At 43.9% G+C, this 21029-nt stretch overlaps 1 protein-coding gene across 1 annotated transcript in view; it reads right to left on the bottom strand.

The window, feature by feature from the left end:
• Positions 1-21029, bottom strand: part of ADGB (androglobin) — a 422664-nt gene that overhangs the window by 249316 nt on the left and 152319 nt on the right. Inside the window, exons 7-9 of the mRNA XM_040350874.1 lie at positions 16128-16214; positions 12399-12589; positions 5582-5692 (exon numbers count right to left, since the gene is read on the bottom strand). Coding sequence (XP_040206808.1) covers positions 5582-5692; positions 12399-12589; positions 16128-16214 — 389 coding nt within the window. The remainder of the gene's footprint in view (positions 1-5581; positions 5693-12398; positions 12590-16127; positions 16215-21029) is intronic.

Raw genomic sequence — 21029 nt, 5'->3', positions numbered from 1 at the left:
TTTTGGGGGGGGGGGGCACCGCTCTCTCTCATGGGGCACCACTTAGCGGGTCAGTTTATCCCGAAGGGGGAATTCGAAAAAGTACCTTTTTCGGATTAAAGAATGGATTTTTTACTCATAACATCAATTAATGCGAAGGGACTAAACATCCCAGAGAAAAGGTGGATACTGTTACAGGAACTGAAGAGGACCAGGAGTGATATAGCATTTATTCAGGAGACACATTTTAGAAAAGGGGGGCTTCCCTTTCTTAAGAGCAGAACCTTCCCAACGGTGTATCATGCTACGAACCCAGTGTGAAAGAAGGGGGGGGTATCAATTTTAATTTCAGATAAAACTTCATGGTCATGTACAGGTTCCCTTATGGATAGTGGGGGACAATATTTAATGGTGAAAGGTACGATTGAGGGAATGAAGGTAACCTTGGCTGCCTTCTATGCCCCTAATACACGACAGGATGTCTTCCCAAGGTAGTTTTTGGATGAATTAGTGAGATTTCAGGAAGGACAACTGATTATGGGGGGGGGGGATATGAATATATCCCTTGCTCCCAGTATGGATACCTTTTCTGGAGGATCAGCAGTGCCGGTGAGTATCCGGAAACGGATACTTCAATTGATGCAGAAAGAGAAATTAATTGACATATGGCGACTGACACATCCAGGAGAGCGAGATTATACTTTCTACTCTATTCCCAAAAAGATATATTCTCGTATAGATTACTTCCTTATACCGCATAACCAACTGCAAGCAGTTAAAGAAGTTAAAATAGGGAAAATCACCTGGTCAGATCACGCACCAATATTTCTGAAATACAGACTGGGGGACGCTCGACCCCAGGGGATGATGACCCGGAGGTTGAATGAAAGCCTGCTGCAGGACCCCGAAGTACTGGAGGAGGTACAAAAGGAAGTAAGGTGGTACTTTCAGGTTAATGATATGCCAGACTGTGATCTAGGAGTGATATGGGAAGCCCATAAAGCGGTGATAAGGGGTGTCTTGATGAAACATGGGGCAAGGATAAAGAGGGAAAGAGAGGTAAAATTAACATCTCTTCTGACAGACATCTGGCGTCTAGAACTTTTACACAAACAGAACCCGGGTTCGGGGATAGAAAGGGAGCTGTTGACGACACGTCGACAAGTAACTGAATTACTCATGTACAAAGCGAAAAGGGCAATATAAACAGGTAGGAGACAGAACTATGAATATGGCAATAAATGTGGGAAGCATCTGGCTAAGTCGCTGAGGGAACAACAGTTAAAGACTTACTGGTACATACCAATGATTACAGGGGAAGGAGGGGAAAAAATGTGTCTACCGAGAGAAATAGTACTTCTATAGTACTCTGTATAACTTGCAAACAAGTTCCCAGGATCAAAATGCAATGGAAGGATACATAGCAACATCAGGTGTTAGAAGTGTGATCCCAGAAGTAAGACAGGAAATGGAAAACCCAATTACTATGGAAGAAATCCAAGAGGCAGTGAAAAGAGGGAAGGGAGGTAAATCACCGGGCCCAGCCGGGTTTACTATGCAATACTATAGACTTCTTCTCCCAATACTGGGACCATTTATGGTCAAATTGTTCAATAGTGTAGGAGATACAAGCTCTTTCCATACTGAATCTTTGAAGGCTGTAATTGCGGTCATACCCAAGGAAGGGAAAGACGCTTCCCAATGTGGGAGCTACAGACCGATATCCTTATTAAACACGGATCTGAAGCTTTTTTCTAAGATTTTGGCAATGCGTATACAACAACACATATCCCACCTGGTCCACAAAGACCAGGTGGGATTTGTGCAGATGCGCGAAGCCCGAGACAACAGGGGGTGAATGTAGGCGGAGTTGAATATAAGATTTCAGCATACACGGACGACATGATGTATAGCTTGACTAATCCGATGATCCCGCTCCCTATTTTACTCCAAGAATTGGAGCTATATGGGAAATTAGCAAATTTTAAGATCAATTACACCAAATCTGAGGCTATGGGGGTGTCGATTGCTGAGGAAAAATTGAAGATTCTGGAATCCAATTATAAATTTAAATGGACAAGTTCAGCCTTGACGTATTTGGGAACATTCATCCCGGCGGATCTTAAAAGGGTATACCAGCTCAATTTTTTCCCATTGTTAGCCAGAGTTTGGAGCCTCCTGGATGGACGGCAGAAGGGACTCTATTTGTGTTTTGGGAGGTGTAACATTATTAAAATGAATATTTTACCGAAATTTCTATACCTTTTTCAGACACTCCCTATTGCCATACCCAAGCAGTATTTTAAACAGATACAAGCCATGTTCAGTAGGTTCATATGGGCAAATAAACACCCAAGAATTAAGGGATCTATATTGTCACTACCTAAACAAGAGAGGGGAGTGGTGGCCCCAGATATATACAGATACTATCAGGCGGCACGACTGAGCCGTCTGATAGACTGGAGTAGACATGGCGAACAGAAGATATGGCCGGGGCTAGAGCAAGCATATGGTGGCCTGCTCCAAAAAGCGGCATGGTGCTATAGGGCGCTTCCAAAAGAGGTGAAGAAACATCCTTTGATAGGCCCCAAACTTCGGATAGGATATGGGCTATTTGAGAAAAGGAAAATGTCAACAATAGACTCACCTCTCTTTCCCATTTTGGGGAATCCACAGTTTGGATCTGGTTTGACGAAGGGGCCTTTTGGTAAAATGATAGAGCAAGGACTGTTTAAGGCCTTGCATTTCGTGAAGGAGGGAGTATGGCCTACGATCCAGGAGATGATGACGGGGACCTATCAATTAGATTTTTGGAGGGCAATGCAAATGCAACATTTTATGGATACTCTGGACTTACCAAATAGATATGAGCGGAAGTTAACAACATTTGAGGGATATTGTAATGGGAGTGGAATGCTCCAACATACTCATTCTAGAATTATAGAATTACTTAATACACCTGCAGAGGACTTTAGATTACCTTTTTTTAGCAGATGGGAGGTGGACCTGGGTAAATCTCTTACAGAAAAGCAAAAGAGTAAAATATTACGTAATATATTTTAATCCTCAGTCAGTGTAAGGATGCAGGAGATGAACTTTAAGATCTTATCACACTGGTATCGCACCCCTGCGGTTTTAAGTAGATGCTACCCAGAGGTGCCAGATAAATGTTGGCGGTCTGGGAGAAAAGGAGGGACGTTAATACACATCTTTTGGAAGTGTCCCAGAATACATAATTTTTGGAAGGAGGTGAGGGAAATAACGCAAAGGTTTAGTGAAAGGGAGTTACCGGGGGAGTGGACGTTTTATTTGTTCCAGGATTCAGATATTACGGTTAGACGATATAAGAAGCTGGTAATTTGTCACCTTTTAAATGCTGCAAGAGCCTGTATTACAGTAATGTGAAAGCAGTCTCCGCCCCCATCAGTAGGGACGTGGCTTAAAAGAGTAGAAGACCTGAATAAGATGGAGGATTTGGTCTGGACATCCCGGCAGGAGCGGGGGACTTACTTGGAGACGTGGGCAGAATGGAACCAATTTAAATACTCAGAGGAGGGGAAAACTGTAATAGACGTAAACTTGTAAAATCAATGAGATTGGGAGACGGTGGGTACGGGGAGAGAGCGGTTGTCTAAGGGGGGGATAAGGGGGGGATGTTTTTTTTTTCTTTTTGCTAGGGTTTGTGGGCTATTTTGGTGTGGGTAGGAATAGGATAAGCAGAGAGGAGTGAGAGTAAGCCCCCCTGCCGTGGAGAGGACAAGAGGAATATAAGCCCCAATGGGTATAACGGGATATGTGAAGGACTATGAAGTATAATAGTACGTGAAGGAGGGGGCTAATGACGATTAATAACAGATAGATTCTGGTGTCAGGAAAAGGTATATTACATATAAAGGTAGAGGAGGTTATATGATGTAGGATGTGTATAGGATGAACACTGTTAGATTCATGTAATGAAATGTTTGTTCCCTCTGCTGTTATTTGTTTGTTTGAAAATCAAATAAAGGATGAAATATGAAAAGGGAAAAAGGGACACAAAAAAAGAAAAGAAAAAAAGAATAGTGTAAAAATAAAAAATAAAAAGGTAAAATAAATAAGCCACGTCCCACCGAGCTCGCGTGTAGAAATGAACGCATACTGCAGAAGCAAACACATTCGTGAGTAGCGCCAGCATATGAAAAGGGTGTTCAAATCACACATGTGAGGTTTTGCCACGATCGTTAGAGCGAGAGCAATAATTCTAGCCCTAGACCTCTGTAACTCAAAACATGCAACCTGTAGAATCTTTTTTAACATCGCCTATGGAGATTTTTAAGGGTAAAAGTTTGTTGCCATTCCACGAGCGGGTGCAATTTTGAAGCGTGACATGTTGAGTGTCAATTTACTTGGCATAACATTATCTTTCACAATATAAAAAATTGGGCTAACTTTACTGTCTTATTTTTTAATTCAAAATGTTTTATTTTTTTCCTGAAAAAGTGTGCTTGTAAGACCGCTGTGCAAATACGGTGTGACAGAAAGTATTGCAACGACTGCCATTTTATTCTATAGGGTGTTAGAAAAAAAAAATGTTTGGGGTTCTAAGTAATTTTCTAGCAAAAAAAAATGTTTGTAAACACTTGTAAAAACCGGTCCTTAAGTGGTTAAAGCGGGGGTTCACCCTAAAAACTAATTTCTAACACTACATCCAGCTCACTACCGTCATTGACAGTATGCATTTTTTTATTTTTTTTGCTGTACATACTTCGTAAAGCTATTTTCTTAGCCGGCTTCTGGTTAGTGAATCCCGTGGGAGTGGGCGTTCCTATGCCGCAGTTAGTGATTGACTTGATGACAAACACTACCCCCCCGTCGCATAAGCAGCGTCACGAGTTGCCGAAAGAAGTCGAACGTCGATGCGCAGGCGCCGTATAGCGCCGACTCGACGTTCGGCTTCTTTCGGCAGCTCGTGACGCTCCTTATGCGACGGGGGGGGGGGGGATAGTGTTTGTCTTCAAGTCAATCACTAACTGCGGCATAGGAATGCCCACTCCCGCAGTATTCACTACCCAGAAGCCGGCTAAGAAAATAGCTTTACGAGGTATGTACAGCAAAAAAATAACTGCATACTGTCAATGTCGGTAGTGAGCTGGATGTAATGTTAGAATTTTTTTTTAGGGTGAACCCCCGCTTTAAGTACTGCACTGCTGCACTTGGCAAGGAAATGCAGCTTCCACATATATTTGTAAATATTTTTTTTACGTAAATTGTTACACAGCTTCATTTTTTTTTTTTTTTTGGGCTAGATTGTAAGTGTTCTGGGAAATACATTTTGTATACTTTCAATTGGTGTACATATCCTGAAAGCTGCCTGTACAAAAAACAGACCTGAAAATGTCTATGCTGGTGTCTGCTAGTATATTAGAACCCATTGTTTCTAGCTGGTAGAATAAGGCAGTCGCAGTTATCGCATCTGTACTACAGAGTTAAAATGTGCAAAAAACATGCCATAGGGTAACTGCGCGAAGTAGAATAGTGTATACACAGTGATAATATCCAATGCTCTGGCATGACAGCTTTCATTAGCATATGCATTAAATGATGTCTCTGGTCGACGACTTACATTCTTGCAGAGCACTTGATGACTCTGATGGAGATTGTGCAGAATGAGCAGCTGACCTTGTTTTTTCTTCCTCTCCTTTCTTCTTCCCAGTGTCCTTTGAGTCTGATTTCTCTGTAAAATAAAATGTAATAGTAGCCGGAGGGAAAACTGAAAAAAGAAACCAGCAAGTAAACCAGGTAAAATTGTTATGGAGCACATAAAAATAGAAAGAACATTTACTATGAGATATAAAATAGTTCAATTCTAGTGGGGTATAGGAGAAATTGCCCACATCCCTAATATGGAACACAGAAACAGAAAAATGACCCTCTGGTGGGACTTTAAAGGGCAATGACTCCAAAGAAATGCATATGCAAAAATATGTATGTAAAATATAAAAGTTTAATAGTGCACAATCTAAAAATATAGACACAGCATTTAGCTATATCAACAAATTAAAAAATGTATGTTAAAAATGATGTAACATATTGTTCATAATGAGATCAGAAACTACTAATTTACATCACTCTTGTTCATTTGGACAGAGTGATATTCAATGTGTTTCAAGGTCATGCGTTTTGCCTTTTCATCAGGAGCAAGTGGTAGGAATATCTATAATATCATGTATAGGCAGGTGTCTTAGTATATCACATCAAGAATTCTTTAAAAAGCAAGGCTGTACCGGCCCTACCAATGCCCCAGGAGAAAGGAGACGGAAAGGACCACCCCAAATGATGGCCAAAAGGGGAAATCCGACCCAGACTGAGCAATCCACACCAAAAATTAAGATGGCAAAAATCTCAGTCAATAGGTGCTGGGATAATTCCAAATTGAAGGATCCAGAACCCAGTAAAGTAAAATACTTACTATTGGTATATCTAATTTAGAGATTGATGCTACAGGAAGGTGATGTCCACAGAAAACTGGTCTGGGGGATCACCTTTATTACATATATCTATATCTTTAATAGTGAAGTATACCAAGTAGGTGAGCTTTTGTATGGATATCCCAATTCTGGGAGGGTTTCTTTTTGCCAGAGAGCCAGCAGGGATTTACTACGAGACAGCTGTAAAAAGGGGCTAGGAAATTTATGAATTTTATATTTGTACCACAATGTGTATGCATTATTTTCAAAGCTTTTTACATGATGTATTGTAACATATAATATATATATATATATATATATATATATATACACATACATACATATTATGTATGTGGTAATAGCTATTATATAACAATATTGATAAACTGAAACAACAAGAGGCTCTAGTACAGTGGTAATAGCCATTACTTAAAACGGAGGTTCCCCTGCCAATCGTTTTTTTTTTTGGTGTGCATACAATGGGGATTTCAATTACAATTAGGTACTCACTTGTTCGGTGACAAAAACCATCCCCCGTCCATTTCCGTTGCAAAGATAAACTTTTAAAAACCGATCGTGGCATTTCCCATTTTGCTTGTGGGCATTGTGAAGCCCACAAGCACTGACTTCCTGGAGGCGGTGAATGCTCGTCTCCCGGCATTCACCGCTCTTTCCCGCGCATGTGTAGTGATTACGGCAAGCTGCGCCGTAAACATCCTGGTTGCCATCACAATGGGTGGCGTCATTGATGTCCCTTATTTAACATGGCAGAATTTGATACGCCCTCGTCACGTGACCTGCTTGAGGAGTCACGTGACTCAAGAAATCTCAAGAGATTTCGCTGGACGGCATTCCGCATTGTCTCCTGACACTGTGCTCCCAGTAAACACTTTCCGCGCCGGGGGAAAAGAGTAGCCACGCCTACTCCAGCGGGATAAAAAAATGGAAGTCAAACTTCAATCAGCAATTGCAAGGTAGAAGGGAGTAGCCGCTCCAGGTGGGAACCCAAATGAAGATCCACTGTAGCAGATAACTCAGGTGCAGGCAATGCACTCAGCAAGACAGGAAAAAAAAGTGTTTCTGGACAGCTGCACTCTGAACAAATGGTAGCCTTTATTGAAAAAAGGACAGCACTACAAGTCACAGCAAAAATTTAAATAAAAACCTGGTTTCTGCCACGTTTCATAATAGAACTAAGGCTGCATTCACACCTAGGCGTACTGAATCGCGGCGTTTTGTCCCGCCAATTACGGCGGCAAATAGCGGCGTTTTGTACCGCGATTTGCGGCGACAAAACGCCACGATTTTTAATGCAGCCTCACCCCCTCTATGGAGATGGTTCACATCTCCTATGCCGAACGCCGAAAGACGCCTGAAAAAAAGGTCCAGGACTTTTTTTTCAGGCGGCAGGCGGCAGGCGTTCGGCGTGGAGATGTGAACCATCTCCATAGCCGACCATGTAAAATCACCCCTCCAGCGTATGAGGGGCGGCTGCGGCGTCGCGCTTCAGGCGTATATACGCCTAGGTGTGAATGCAGCCTAAGACTAAGCACTAGTTCTAGTGCGAAACGCATCAGCAACCAGGTTTTATTTTCATTTTTGCTTTGACTTGTAGTGCTGTCCTTTTTTCAATAAAGGCTACAATTTGTTCAGAGTGCAGCTGTCCAGAAACACATTTTGTTCCAGCAATTGCAAGGTATTTAAATGAGAAAAAAAAATTCACTTGGCATATGTATATGTATGTGGTGAGCAGATCAGGATAAGATAGTGTTGTTACTTAGGGTGAACCTCCGCTTTAATATTGATAAACTGGCTCTAGTACAAAAGTATAAAAATGGACAAGCCACTGCTGCCCTTTGATTCATACTAGAAAGCATTTATTGATCAGTGCAGCCACATGTTGACCAATGAGAAGCACATCAGGCTTCTTCTTCTTCTGGTGTGGTGTCCTAGAAGAAATAATTGCTTTTCTTTGTTCAGTGCTGACCAATTAGAGCTTGCCATTGCAAGCAATATGATGGATACTCACTCTGGAGCCAAGTAGTGCAATGTACAGACTACTACACCAGCAGTACAAGGCATCATGGCCAGATGTGCAGCAGGGTCCAGGAGGCGTAGTTTGGATATTTATTTATTTTCAATACTTTATTTAAAGAGAACACACAGTAAATACAGAATCCACAAACATGATGTGTATAACAAGAAACAATTCCAAGAATAATAAGTCTATCACAAAAAGCCAATACGTATAAAGATGTGAACATTTAAATGAGGTTCAGACTTTGAGGGTCAGGATCTAGGAAGTCTCTGTATCTCGCATGACATTTTACATGGTGTACACTGGTTAACAAAAAAAATTAAAGATCAGAAAAGACCCTAAGGGTCTCTCAGCAAGAGAGAAACAAGGAAAAAAAAGGGGGGGAGAAAAAAAGGGGGGGGGGAAAGGGGGGTGGACAAGGGGCCACCAGCCAGATACTCTTTCCAGGCCTGGGGTGCCAGCATTACGGTCACCAGTTCTGCGTACTCCTCAGAATAGACAAACTCTTGTCAATAAAACCATTTTTTAAGAAATTTCTCACTAAGGCCATTCTCTGTGGCCACCAAGTCCTCCATCGCATTGATTTTTTTTTTTCAGTCAGACGGCAACTGACAGCGGCTGTGTCTGCTTTCAGAACAGCGGGATGCAGCTTTTCGCAGGAGGGGCAGGATGGATCTCCTATAAACCTTGCTTGGAATCTCGTTGTGAAGCAGGAGGAAAAACGCAGGATTCCTTGGTAACTCCCGGTCGGTAAACTTTTGAACAATGCAGTGGATCTCCATCCACAAGGACTGCAGAAAGCGGCAGGACCAGAAGATGTGAAGAAGAGAACCAGAGTTCTCCCCACATCTACAACAAAGATCCGAACATTGGGGGAGCATTCTATGGATCTTCACTGATGTATGATACCACCGGGTCAACACCTTTAACCCAGCCTCCTGGTGTTTAGCGCAGATTGAGGTTTTGTATGAGAACAGAAAAATTGTGTCCACTGTCTCTGTAAATTGGAGCGCTAAAGCCCGTTCCCATCTGGTGATATAAATAATTTAGTTGTTAGTCTGTCTCTGTAAATTGGAGCGCTAAAGCCCGTTCCCATCTGGTGATATAAATAATTTAGTTGTTAGTCTGGGTATTTTAAACTAGTTCATCTTTTCATTTTTTATGAAAAGGTGAACTTACCCTTTAAAGATCAGTTCTGAAGTCATTAAGTAACAATGGCAGCCTCCATCTCTCACTTAAGATCCACTTCAAAATGTTACTGTTACTGTAAGGCCCTGTACACACGACCAAACATGTATGCTGAAACTGGTCAGCGGACCAGTTTCAGCATACATGTTCGGTCGTGTGTGGGCGCGAGCGGGCCGAATTCCAGCAAACATTTGCCCGCCGGGCCTTTTCCCAGCGGGCAAATATTCCTGGACGTGTTTTAAAACCGTCCGCTGGAATCCTGCCCGCTCGGACATGTACGGTCGTCAGTACAGACCTACCGTACATGTCCGAGCGCCCGCCGTCCCTCGCATGCGTCGAATGACTTCGACGCATGCGTGGAAGCCTTTAAATGGCAGGCCCGCCCACGTCTCTGCGTCATCGCCGCGACGACGCGGACACGCCCTGCGTATTGTTTACGCGCGGACTTCTGTACGATGGCTAGTACAACCATCGTACAGAAGCCCTCTGGCAGGCATGTACGGTGAAAACGGTCCGACGGACCGGTTTCACCGTACATGTTTGCTCGTGTGTACCGGGCCTTACTGTTACTGTAAAATCAATCAATGATCTATTCATCTTCTCCAGGAAACACTGCATATTTACAAAAGTCAGAAAGTTTTCACTGTGCCTCAAACCAGGTATGCATCTTGTCACATGATTTTGTCTGAGAGTGAGCAGTGCTCAGCAGTGGCGGCTGGTGTGCAAAAATGTTTGGGGGGGCGTAAACAAAAAAAAAATAAAAAATCAATTGCCGCCACTGTGCCCAAACGCAGCCACTGTGCCCATCAAACGCAGCCACTGTGCCATAAAATTGTTACCACTGTGCCATGCCATCAAACGCAGCCACTGTGCCATGCCATCAAACACAGCCACTGTGCCATGCCATCAAACGCAGCCACTGTGCCCATCAATTGTTGCCACTGTGCCCATCAATTGTCGCCACTGTGCTATGCCATTGTCGCCACTGTGCCCATCAATTGTCGCCACTCTGCCATGCCAAACGCAGTCACTGTGCCATCAATTGTTGTCACTGTGCCATGCCATTGTCACCACTGTGCCCATCAATTGTCGCCACTGTGCCATGCCAAACGCAGCCTCTGTGCCATGCCATTGTCGCCACCGTGCCCATTAATTGTCGCCACTGTGCCATGCCAAACGTAGTCACTGTGCCATGCTATTGTCTCCACTGTGCCCATCAATTGCCGCCAGTTTGCCCCTAAAATGCCACCAGATTGCCCCCCCCCCAGCCTGGCACTTACCTTTCTCAGTCAGCCATCCTTGAATCCTTCTCCACGATCTCTCAATGTAGTCCCGCCCTCGATGTCACTTCAGCCAATCAGGTTACCGGTAACCAGATCTGGTGAACCTGATTGGCTGAGATACGTGTCAGTGTTAACCAAGGAATGCACACCCCGTGCGTCCCCTGGTTAACTATTTGGAAGCCAATTACAGCCTTCAGCCTTCCACAGCCAACCAGCTGCCGTTATTCAGATGACCGGTGCTCGCCAGGGGGCCAGCCATCTGAATAGTGGGCGGCAGTGGCGACAATACATAGATTCATGCAATGCATGAATCTATGTATTGTTTTTCAGTGGCGGTGCAGGAGCGAGAGGGTTTGTAGTTGTGTTTTACACTTTTTGAGCTTTTGCTAGAAATACAATCAGGAATTGCAGGAAATTATTATTATTATTGAAAGAGAAGTATGGACAAACCATACTTCAGGTATGGTACAGGAGTGCATTTGCTTCTGTTCTTCTGTGACTCAAAGTCAGTTGATAATGGGCTATTGCCCAGTAATAGCAGATTGGGCAGAGCAACAACAAGTTTGAAAAGGATACACACAATATTGCAGCAGCTTTTCCGCCTTTCAGTGCACGGCTGAGAGCTGAGATGAGATGAGTGCTGGAGGAGCAGTTGATCTACTTCCGACCTGCTTCACATGGGTTTTACATTCCTATAGACCAGTGATTGCGAACCTTGGCACCCCAGGGATTTTGGAACTACATTTCCCATGATGCTCATCTACACTGCAGAGTGCATGAGCATCATGGGAAATGTAGTTCCAAAACATCTGGGGTGTCAAGGTTCGCCATCACTGCTATAGACTTTTATGAGAATATAAAACCCACTTGAAGTGAACAAAAGTCACATGCTTTTAATGGCGCAGGCCATTATAGTGCCTCACTGCAAAGAAATAAATATTCTACACTAATGCCCCGTACACACGAGCGGAATTTCCGCCAGAAAAAGTCTGATGTGTGTATGCTCCATCAGACTTTTGCTGTCGGAATTTCCACCAGCCAAAGTTTGAGAGCTGGTTCTCAATTTTTCCGACGGAAAAAATTCCAATCGGAAAATCTGTTTGTCTGTATGGAATTCTGATGGTAAAAAAACACGCATTCTCAGAAACAATTTGATGCATGTTTTTTTTTTCTCGCCTCGTCGTAGTGTTGTACGTCACTGCGTTCTTAACGCTCAAAAGTTCAGAGAACTTTTGTGTGACCGTGTGTATGCAAGCCAAGCTTGAAAGGAATTCCGTCGGAAAAAACATCCACATTTTTTCAGATGGAAATTCCTCTCGTGTGTACAGGGCATTAGTTGTCTAACATCACACTATTCCAGTTTAAAGTATATAACAAGTAGGATATATTTCAGACAGTTGCCTTTGTATGCAAACCCTAACTGTACAAACATTTGCAGTGCATGAAATATTTAAATAAATTTACCTTTATTGGGTTTTTCGGGAGGCCTTACAATGACAGGTATGGGTATCTCAGGTTTAGCCTCTGCTAGCTTGCTGTCTTTCTTTTTTTCTTCATTCACAGCAGGTTTTGATTCCTGGGGTTCATCAGCAGGTAGTGTGAATTCAGGAACTATTCTTTTTAAAAAATCCCAGACATCACTGATAAAATCATTTCTAAAATGAAAAAAAGTTTTAGGTTTAAATGACAATAAAAATAATAGTTAAATTTAACATTATGAACTTAAAGTAGAACTATAGGCAAACTTTTTTTTTCATTTTGGATACAGTAAGGGAGGACTATAACCTCAGTAAGGTTTATTTTTGCCATCTGTGTCCCACTGGGAAGATTTATCTTCACTTTCTGTGCCACAGTCAGAAAAGGAAATCCCTGAAAATTAAGTGAATCTCTTGCCCCCCTACAGGTTACCAGAAATAGTGGGCCAGATCCACAGCCCGGCAGCGCAACGTAACTTTTTAGATTTAAGTTACACTGCCGCAAATTTCCTAAGTTAGGTACCGATCCACAAAACACTTACCTGGAAATTTGCGGCGGTGTAACTCAAATCCGTCCGGCGCAAGGCGGGCCAATTCAAATGGGGCGAGTCCCATTTAAATTAGGCACGCTCCCGCGCCGGATGTACTGCGCATGCTCCCGACGCTTTTTTTCCGACGTGCATTGCGCGACGTGACGTCATTTTTTGAACGGCGCGGCACGTAACGTATTTCCGTATTCCTGTACGGCTTACGCAAACGATGTAAAATTTAAAAATTCGATGCGGGAAGGACGGCCATACTTTACACAGCAGTACGCCTGCTGTGTAAAAGTAGGGCTGCCTCACAAAAGTGTAACTAAGCGACGGGAAACTAACGTAGCGGCGACGTAGCGAACGCGAAAAAGCTTTGAGAATCGACGTAACTCCTCATTTGCATACCCGATGCTGGATTACGACGCAAACTCCCCCCAGCGGCGGCCGCGGTACTGCATCCTAAGATCCGGCAGTGTAAAACAATTACACCTGCCGGATCTTAGGAATATCTATGCGTAACTGATTCTGTGAATCAGTCGAATAGATAGAAACAGGGATACGACGGCGTATCAGTAGATACGCCGGCGTATCCCTTTTGTGGATCTGGCCCAGTGTCCCCATTGGAAGATTTTCCCTCTATTACTTTTCTGTGGACAACCTAAAATGTGGGATTTTCTTTTACTTCCACTTTCAATGATAATGGCGAACAGGACAAATACAGAGAATTAATCTGCGTAACGGGGGCACAGACAGCAATACAAACTGACAGGGGTTCTAATTCCTCTCCCCTCTACCCAAAACAAACAAAAAAAATTGCCTTTCAGTTATACTTTAACTCTGGAAACTGTAAAAAAAATAAAAAAGAGCAGCCTGAGGGCAAAGGACTGGTCATCAGCATTGTTTGTGGTTCCCTGTAGCTGATCTTTTCCCATTAGTGAAGGACATAAATAAGGGGGGAAATGGAGGGCCAACACCAAGACCTCCATTAACCCAAAGCGTCTGGGTATGGTGCAAATGCAGCGGCTAGGCTAGAATGCCCTAGATTTGCATTCTTAAGTTTTAAATGAATTTCACTAGGCTGCCTCAAACGAGTGCCAATCTGAGGCTTATCTTTTTTTATCATGAACAGGCTAAGCCTAGGATAGGTACTCAACTTTATGTACATTCATATTGCTCTATACCTAGTGCATCATATGACTGGAATGCCAATCATTCCAGTATGGATGGTTTTCTTAGGTTACTGATCACTGCACTCTGTATGCTGGGCTGTATATGACACATTCCTGGCCCCTGTACTTTGTACACTGAGCTGTATATGACATACGTACTCCTGGCCTCCCTACTCTAGGTTGAATATACCCCTAAACAGTTGCTGGTTGTTAAGCAGTCACTATGTTAACAACATTTTTCTTGAAGTGTCGGCTGTGTTCAGAAAAGCATATTTAATAGAAGAGTTTCATTTTTTACAAGTGATTGTGCTGAATCACACAGTGAGTCAGCTCAAGTTTTAGGCCCCTCCCACTGTTAGTGCAATTTGTACACACCCAGAATTAGCCTATTTGTTCTCCTTTGGGCGCCCAAGGCTGACCCGTCCCCAGTAAAAACAATTATCTATGGCCCTGCCATTACTGACTTACAATGCCTTGCTCTGCATTCTGTCTCTGTGGGTAGGTAACCATCTTGGTAAAGGCAGAGCTTTGCTTTTTCACATCAGAGCCTCAACAAGAACAACAGTATGCAGCACAAGAGTGACATCACAAAATCTTCCAAGACTAGCAGCCAGTTCCCTAATCTCACACTGTAGATATACCGCAATTAGGTAGTAGGGAATTTCACATACCAGAAGGTGCACTACAATTTTTCAGAAGAAATTCCAGAAAAAAAATAAGAAATTTCAGTGTACAATTAACATTTAAATTTTCCCTGAAACAGCAAATCTTTACTCCTTGAATTAAGTTCTACCTTAATTCATACAAATGCATAAATACAGAATGTAAACTGTGTAGCATGAGTAATGCCGCGTACACACGACCGTTTTAAACGTCATTAAAAACGATTGTGTGTGGGCTCCAGAGCATTTTTCATGACGTGAAAAATGGCCATAAAAAATTTAGAACATGCTCTATTTTTTCGTGCCATTTTTCACAATGTCGTTTATCACATCGGCTTTAATGACGTGATAAAAACGCGCATGCTCAGAAGAAAGTTATGAGACGGGAGCGCTCGTTCTGGTAAAACTAGCATTCGTAATGGAGATAGCACATTCGTCACGCTGTAAAAGACTGAAAAGCACGAAGACTGAAAAGCGCGAATCGTCTCTCACCAAACTTTTACTAACACGAAATCAGCAAAAGCAGCCCCAAGGTTGGCGCCATCCGAATGGAACTCCCCCTTTATAGTGGCGTCGTACGTGTTGCACATCACCACGCTTTGCTCGATTTTTTCACGATTGTGTGTAGGCAAGGCAGGCTTGACAAGAATCACGTCGAAAAAACCTTTGTTTTTTCTAGACCATTAAAAATGGTCGTGTGTACGCGGCATAACACATTTTAGGCATTTAACTAAAACATTCACTTGTTTAGGTAAACTTCCTGTAAAATGCTCCAATGAAAAAAAAATGATTTTGCACATAAAAGAAGGATTCCATGTTTGTAGCCACATCTGCTCTCCTTGACTAGATGGCACTGTGTAAATATTTAGTTCTAAAATTCTTTCTAGACTAGAGTAGTAAAGGCACTCTTCACTCCCAATAACACTCCCAATAACGCTTCAGCAATGGCAAGATAACACTTTAGCACAGGCTACCCACACGAGGGAGTGAATGCTACTGCTGGTACATAAATTATGATGAGGAGGCGGTTCAGGCATAGTCAGAAGCTGCAGTAAGTTGGTACACTGCTCCTACTCCTTTTAGAGAAAAAGCTTTCTTCTGTTATTTCGTTTTTACTTTACTAAATAGGGCCTGGCTTTAATTGACTTCATTGCTAACCTTCACTAAATGCCATCTCCTTGATAGTGCCTCAGTGGCCAGTAAAAGCAATCTGATTGGAGAGGTGGGTGAAAGTTGGCAGAGGTTAGTCATGAAGTCAAACCCCCATATTGTAATGGCTTTGCTACAACCACTATAACTGTAGACAGAGTACATTAAATGTGCAGTTTAATTATTGGTACATTTTAATACTTACTGGAGAGGTATGACCTCTGGAAGCCATCCAGTTAGTGAATGCAAAACAGTGAATTCTCCTAGTTCTCGTTTTGAAAATCCATTGGTACTGCAGAATATAAAAATAAAAATAAAAATAGAACATTTAATAGAGCATTGTGAAGTATCTATATTATATTATACTTATCTTCATTTTCCAGCTGGGAGACAGACCATAACTTTACTCAATTAAGATTGATGCTGTTTGTCCCACTATATTTAAAAAAAGGACTAATAGATAGTCCAGAATTATGTAAATTATGAACTAAGTGGAAAAAATACTATACAGAAAGGTCATGCTCAAGAAATGCAAGCTGATTGGCTGGATGGCCCTTCATATTTTCCAGTGCCACACCAGCCCTGTTCAATTGTCTTTTCAAGGGTACTGGCTATCCCGACAGTTTGCTTCCAGGTCCATTGTTTAGCTTCAGATCTGCATAGTTTCTGTGTCTCCAGGAATCCTTCCAGCAAGTCCTCTGCTACAACCTTTGAAGCTGTTGTAAAGTAAAAATGTTTTGTACTAAATGGTATTACACAGAGCAACCCTAAACCTCTTACTCTGGGGTCTCCTGCCAGCACATTTGGCTGCTCCTCTACTCTGTGTGCAATCATAGGAAGCCACTTCCTATGGTGGCACATGTGCAGGGTTTCCCTTGAGTGCACATGTGTGGACTCGCTTGTGAGTCTATTGACAAACACAGATTGGCTTAGCCCGGGCCCCTGTTCCCTTCTCACAGAATTTGACTGACAGCAGCAGATGCTAATAGCGCATGCTGCTCTCAGCCAAGCCTGTGGAAGAGGGGAGAGAAGACCTGCAGTGGAGCACAGCTCTGGATCGCTGTGGTGCATAGGAAAAACGTATGACTTTACAACCACTTATGACTTTACAACCACTTTAATCTGCCCATACATGGTTCTGTTTTTTTCATTCAGACAACTGGTTCATGAGAAGTCAATTGACATATTTACTTCTCATAAATGGGAAGAGCCATACATGGATTGAAATTCAGCTGGTTCCAGCTCAATTTCAATCTATGTATGGTCTGCTTAAGCCTTCTCACGAAGATCATGCCACACATGTATCAACATTTGATTGGTTTAGTAGAGATTTAATGAATTCCAATCCATGTGTGGCCACTGCAGTTGAACAGAAATCGCACGGTCTAATAAAAGCTGTTCGATCATCGCTCCCGCCAATAAGCTGCAGCACTGATCTGTGTATTCTGACAGCAAGGGAGTAGCAGGGAAATAGCACAGTGGGGAGGATTCCTCCATCCACCGCAAAAGTGTGGATGGGGGAATCAGTTCTGTCTTTTTACTTCAGCCTGCTGGCTGAATGAAGGAAAAAAAACTGAACCATGTATGACCATCTTTATTCTACTTCATCCAAACACAACACCAGGCCATAGTTGTTTTGCAGTGCATCATAATCTAGTTTTAATTCCTCATGTCTTAGATAATTTTGATGGTCAGATAATTTTGATGGTCAGATATACAAACAAACAAAAAATTGTGTATGCCAAACTATCAATGATACTGTCTGTGCCACAAGCAGTGAATAGGACCATATAAGGAAAAGTAAGCGATGTAAACCCAGATAAAGTAGAAAACATGGAAAATAAAGGGGTAAAAATGATATATATTTTTGAATTTAGATTCTCATGAGTGCTTGCTCAATAAAAAAAATTATTAGACAAAAAGATGATAAAAAAAATGAAGGCACACAGCTGGTTCCCAAGTCCATAATGTAAGTACTTTATTATAGGCTCACTGGAAACATAGTAATAACTTGGCAGAGCAAACCTCAAAAGGAGAACTATTACTATCCATCACCAATTCAGCTTAGTGTCATAAAATCTGTTAAAAAATATAATGATTCCTGACTATTCATATTATCATGATATTCACAACCACTTAAAAATGTGTACAGAAATACTATAGCCTATAGTATTTCTGTGGTGTCATACTGTATATCCATTTAAGTTAGAGTATGTTATTCAATCTAATTCCATGTAAAGTTGGTCTTACAGTACAAATACTTAAGGTCATAATGGCAATTGTCATATTTCCAATAAAATCATATTGCCAATTCATTTATCATTTACTAGATGGTAAAATGCAGAAATCAAGTGGTCTTTAACGATATTGACATGATATTCAGACAGTCCGGCCATTTAGGGCTCAATGGGGGTTATCCTCAAAAGAGATACTCCGACTTAACTGCTGTTCAGTCTGTGTGTAACTTTGGAAACGATCCTCAAAAGGCTTTTTCCAAAGTTAGACAGAAGATCCGGCATGTGTAATTGAATTACACTGCCGAATCTTAGGATGCAGTACCGCATCCGCCGCTGGGGGCATTTCGAGTCGAAATGCCGTTGCTAGTATGCAAATTAGCACTTAAGGCGATCCACAAAGCTTTCTAGCTTCCTTTTTGCGCCGTAAGTGTTATTTTGCAAGTGTAAAATTAGGGCTCGTTCTACAAAGTGTAAAGTTAGTCACACCTTGTAAAGGCCCATTCCAGCGACGGCATTTGGTATGCTTTCCCGAGGGAGAACTCCACGTCAATTTGTAAAAACAAAACCGGCATGGGTTCCCCCCCCAGGAGCATACCAGGCCCTTAGGTCTGGCATGGGTTGTAAGGAGACCCCCCCACGCCGAAAAATTGACTTAGGGGGTCCCCCTACAATCCATACCAGACCCGTATCCAAAGCACGCTACCCGGCCGGCCAGGAAGGGAGTGGGGACGAGCGAGCGCCCCCCCCCCTCCTGAGCCGTGCCAGGCCGCGTGCCCTCAACATGGGGGGGTTGGGTGCTCTGGGGCAGGGGGGCGCACTGCGGGCCCCCCCACCCCAGAGCACCCTGTCCCCATGTTGATGAGGACAGGACCTCTTCCCGACAACCCTTGCCATTGGTTGTCGGGGTCTGCGGGCGGAGGCTTATCGGAATCTGGGAGTCCCCTTTAATAAGGGGGCCCCCAGATACCGGCCCCCCACCCTAAGTGAATGGATATGGGGTACATCGTACCCCTATCCATTCACCTGGAGGCAAAAAGTAAAAGTTAATAAACACACAACACAAGGCTTTTTAAAATATTTTATTATTCTGCTCCGGACGCCCCCCCTGTCTTCGTTATTAGCTCTTTTACCAGGGGGGGCTTCTTCTTCCACTCTCCGGGGGTCTTCTCCGCTCTCCGGGGGGGGTTTCTTCTTCCGCTCTCCGGGGGGGGGCTTCTCCGGACTCCGGGGGGGGGCTTCTTCCATCTTCTCCCCTCTTCCGCTGTTGACTCGGCGAACCCCGGTTCTTCTGCAGCTCTCCGGTGCCTTCTTCTTCAGCGCTGGCTGCCTGCTATGTTTGTGTGTTAGCTCGATTTCAAACAGGCAGCCAGCGCGGTCTTCTGTGGCGTCAGGGTCTTCTCTTCCTTTCTTCCGATGTTGCCTCGTCGCCTGTTGTCGCTGTAATGATGGAAGCGCGCCTTGCATCCCATTTATATAGGCATCACCGTCCCATCATGCTCCGGCAGGTACCCACGTGGTGGGTGCACGTGGGTAGGCACCCACCACGTGGGTACCTACCGGAGCATGATGGGACGGTGATGCCTATATAAATGGGATGCAAGGCGCGCTTCCATCATTACAGCGACAACAGGCGACGAGGCAACATCGGAAGAAAGGAAGAGAAGACCCTGACGCCACAGAAGACCGCGCCGGCTGCCTGTTTGAAATCGAGCTAACACACAAACATAGCAGGCAGCCAGCGCTGAAGAAGAAGGCACCGGAGAGCTGCAGAAGAACCGGGGTTCGCCGAGTCAACAGCGGAAGAGGGGAGAAGATGGAAGAAGCCCCCCGGAGTCCGGAGAAGCCCCCCCCGCAGAGCGGAAGAAGAAACCCCCCCCGGAGAGCGGAGAAGACCCCCGGAGAGCCGAAGACCCCCGGAGAGTGGAAGAAGAAGCCCCCCCTGGTAAAAGAGCTAATAACGAAGACAGGGGGGGCGTCCGGAGCAGAATAATAAAATATTTTAAAAAGCCTTGTGTTGTGTGTTTATTAACTTTTACTTTTTGCCTCCAGGTGAATGGATAGGGGTACGATGTACCCCATATCCATTCACTTAGGGTGGGGGGCCGGTATCTGGGGGCCCCCTTATTAAAGGGGACTCCCAGATTCCGATAAGCCTCCGCCCGCAGACCCCGACAACCAATGGCAAGGGTTGTCGGGAAGAGGTCCTGTCCTCATCAACATGGGGACAGGGTGCTCTGGGGTGGGGGGGCCCGCAGTGCGCCCCCCTGCCCCAGAGCACCCAACCCCCCCATGTTGAGGGCACGCGGCCTGGCACGGCTCAGGAGGGGGGGGGCGCTCGCTCGTCCCCACTCCCTTCCTGGCCGGCCGGGTAGCGTGCTTTGGATACGGGTCTGGTATGGATTGTAGGGGGACCCCCTACGTCAATTTTTCGGCGTGGGGGGGTCTCCTTACAACCCATGCCAGACCTAAGGGCCTGGTATGCTCCTGGGGGGGGAACCCATGCCGGTTTTTTCTTTGAAAATTGGCATGGAGTTCTCCCTCAGGAATGCATGCCGCTGTCATTTTTTTTTCCCCGACGCAACTTTAAGCCGTCGCGATCCTCAAAACTCGGCGTAACGTAACTTCGCGCATGCGCAGTACGGCCGGCGCGGGAGCGCGCCTCATTTAAATGGGACTCGCCCCATTTGAATAGGAACGCCTTGCGCCGGCGGAATTTTAGTTACACAGCCTGAAATTTCTAGATAAGTGCTTTGTGGATCAGGCACTTAGGTAGAAACTTTAAGGCAGTGTAACTTAAATTGGATTTTTTAAGTTACGTCAGGTTTTTGTGGATCTGGCCCCATGTTCTTAATGATTCAGATATATAATCC

This window comes from Rana temporaria, chromosome 4, assembly GCF_905171775.1.
Source record: "Rana temporaria chromosome 4, aRanTem1.1, whole genome shotgun sequence".
NCBI lineage: Eukaryota > Metazoa > Chordata > Amphibia > Anura > Ranidae > Rana > Rana temporaria.
This window is presented reverse-complemented; position numbering and strand designations above follow the sequence as displayed.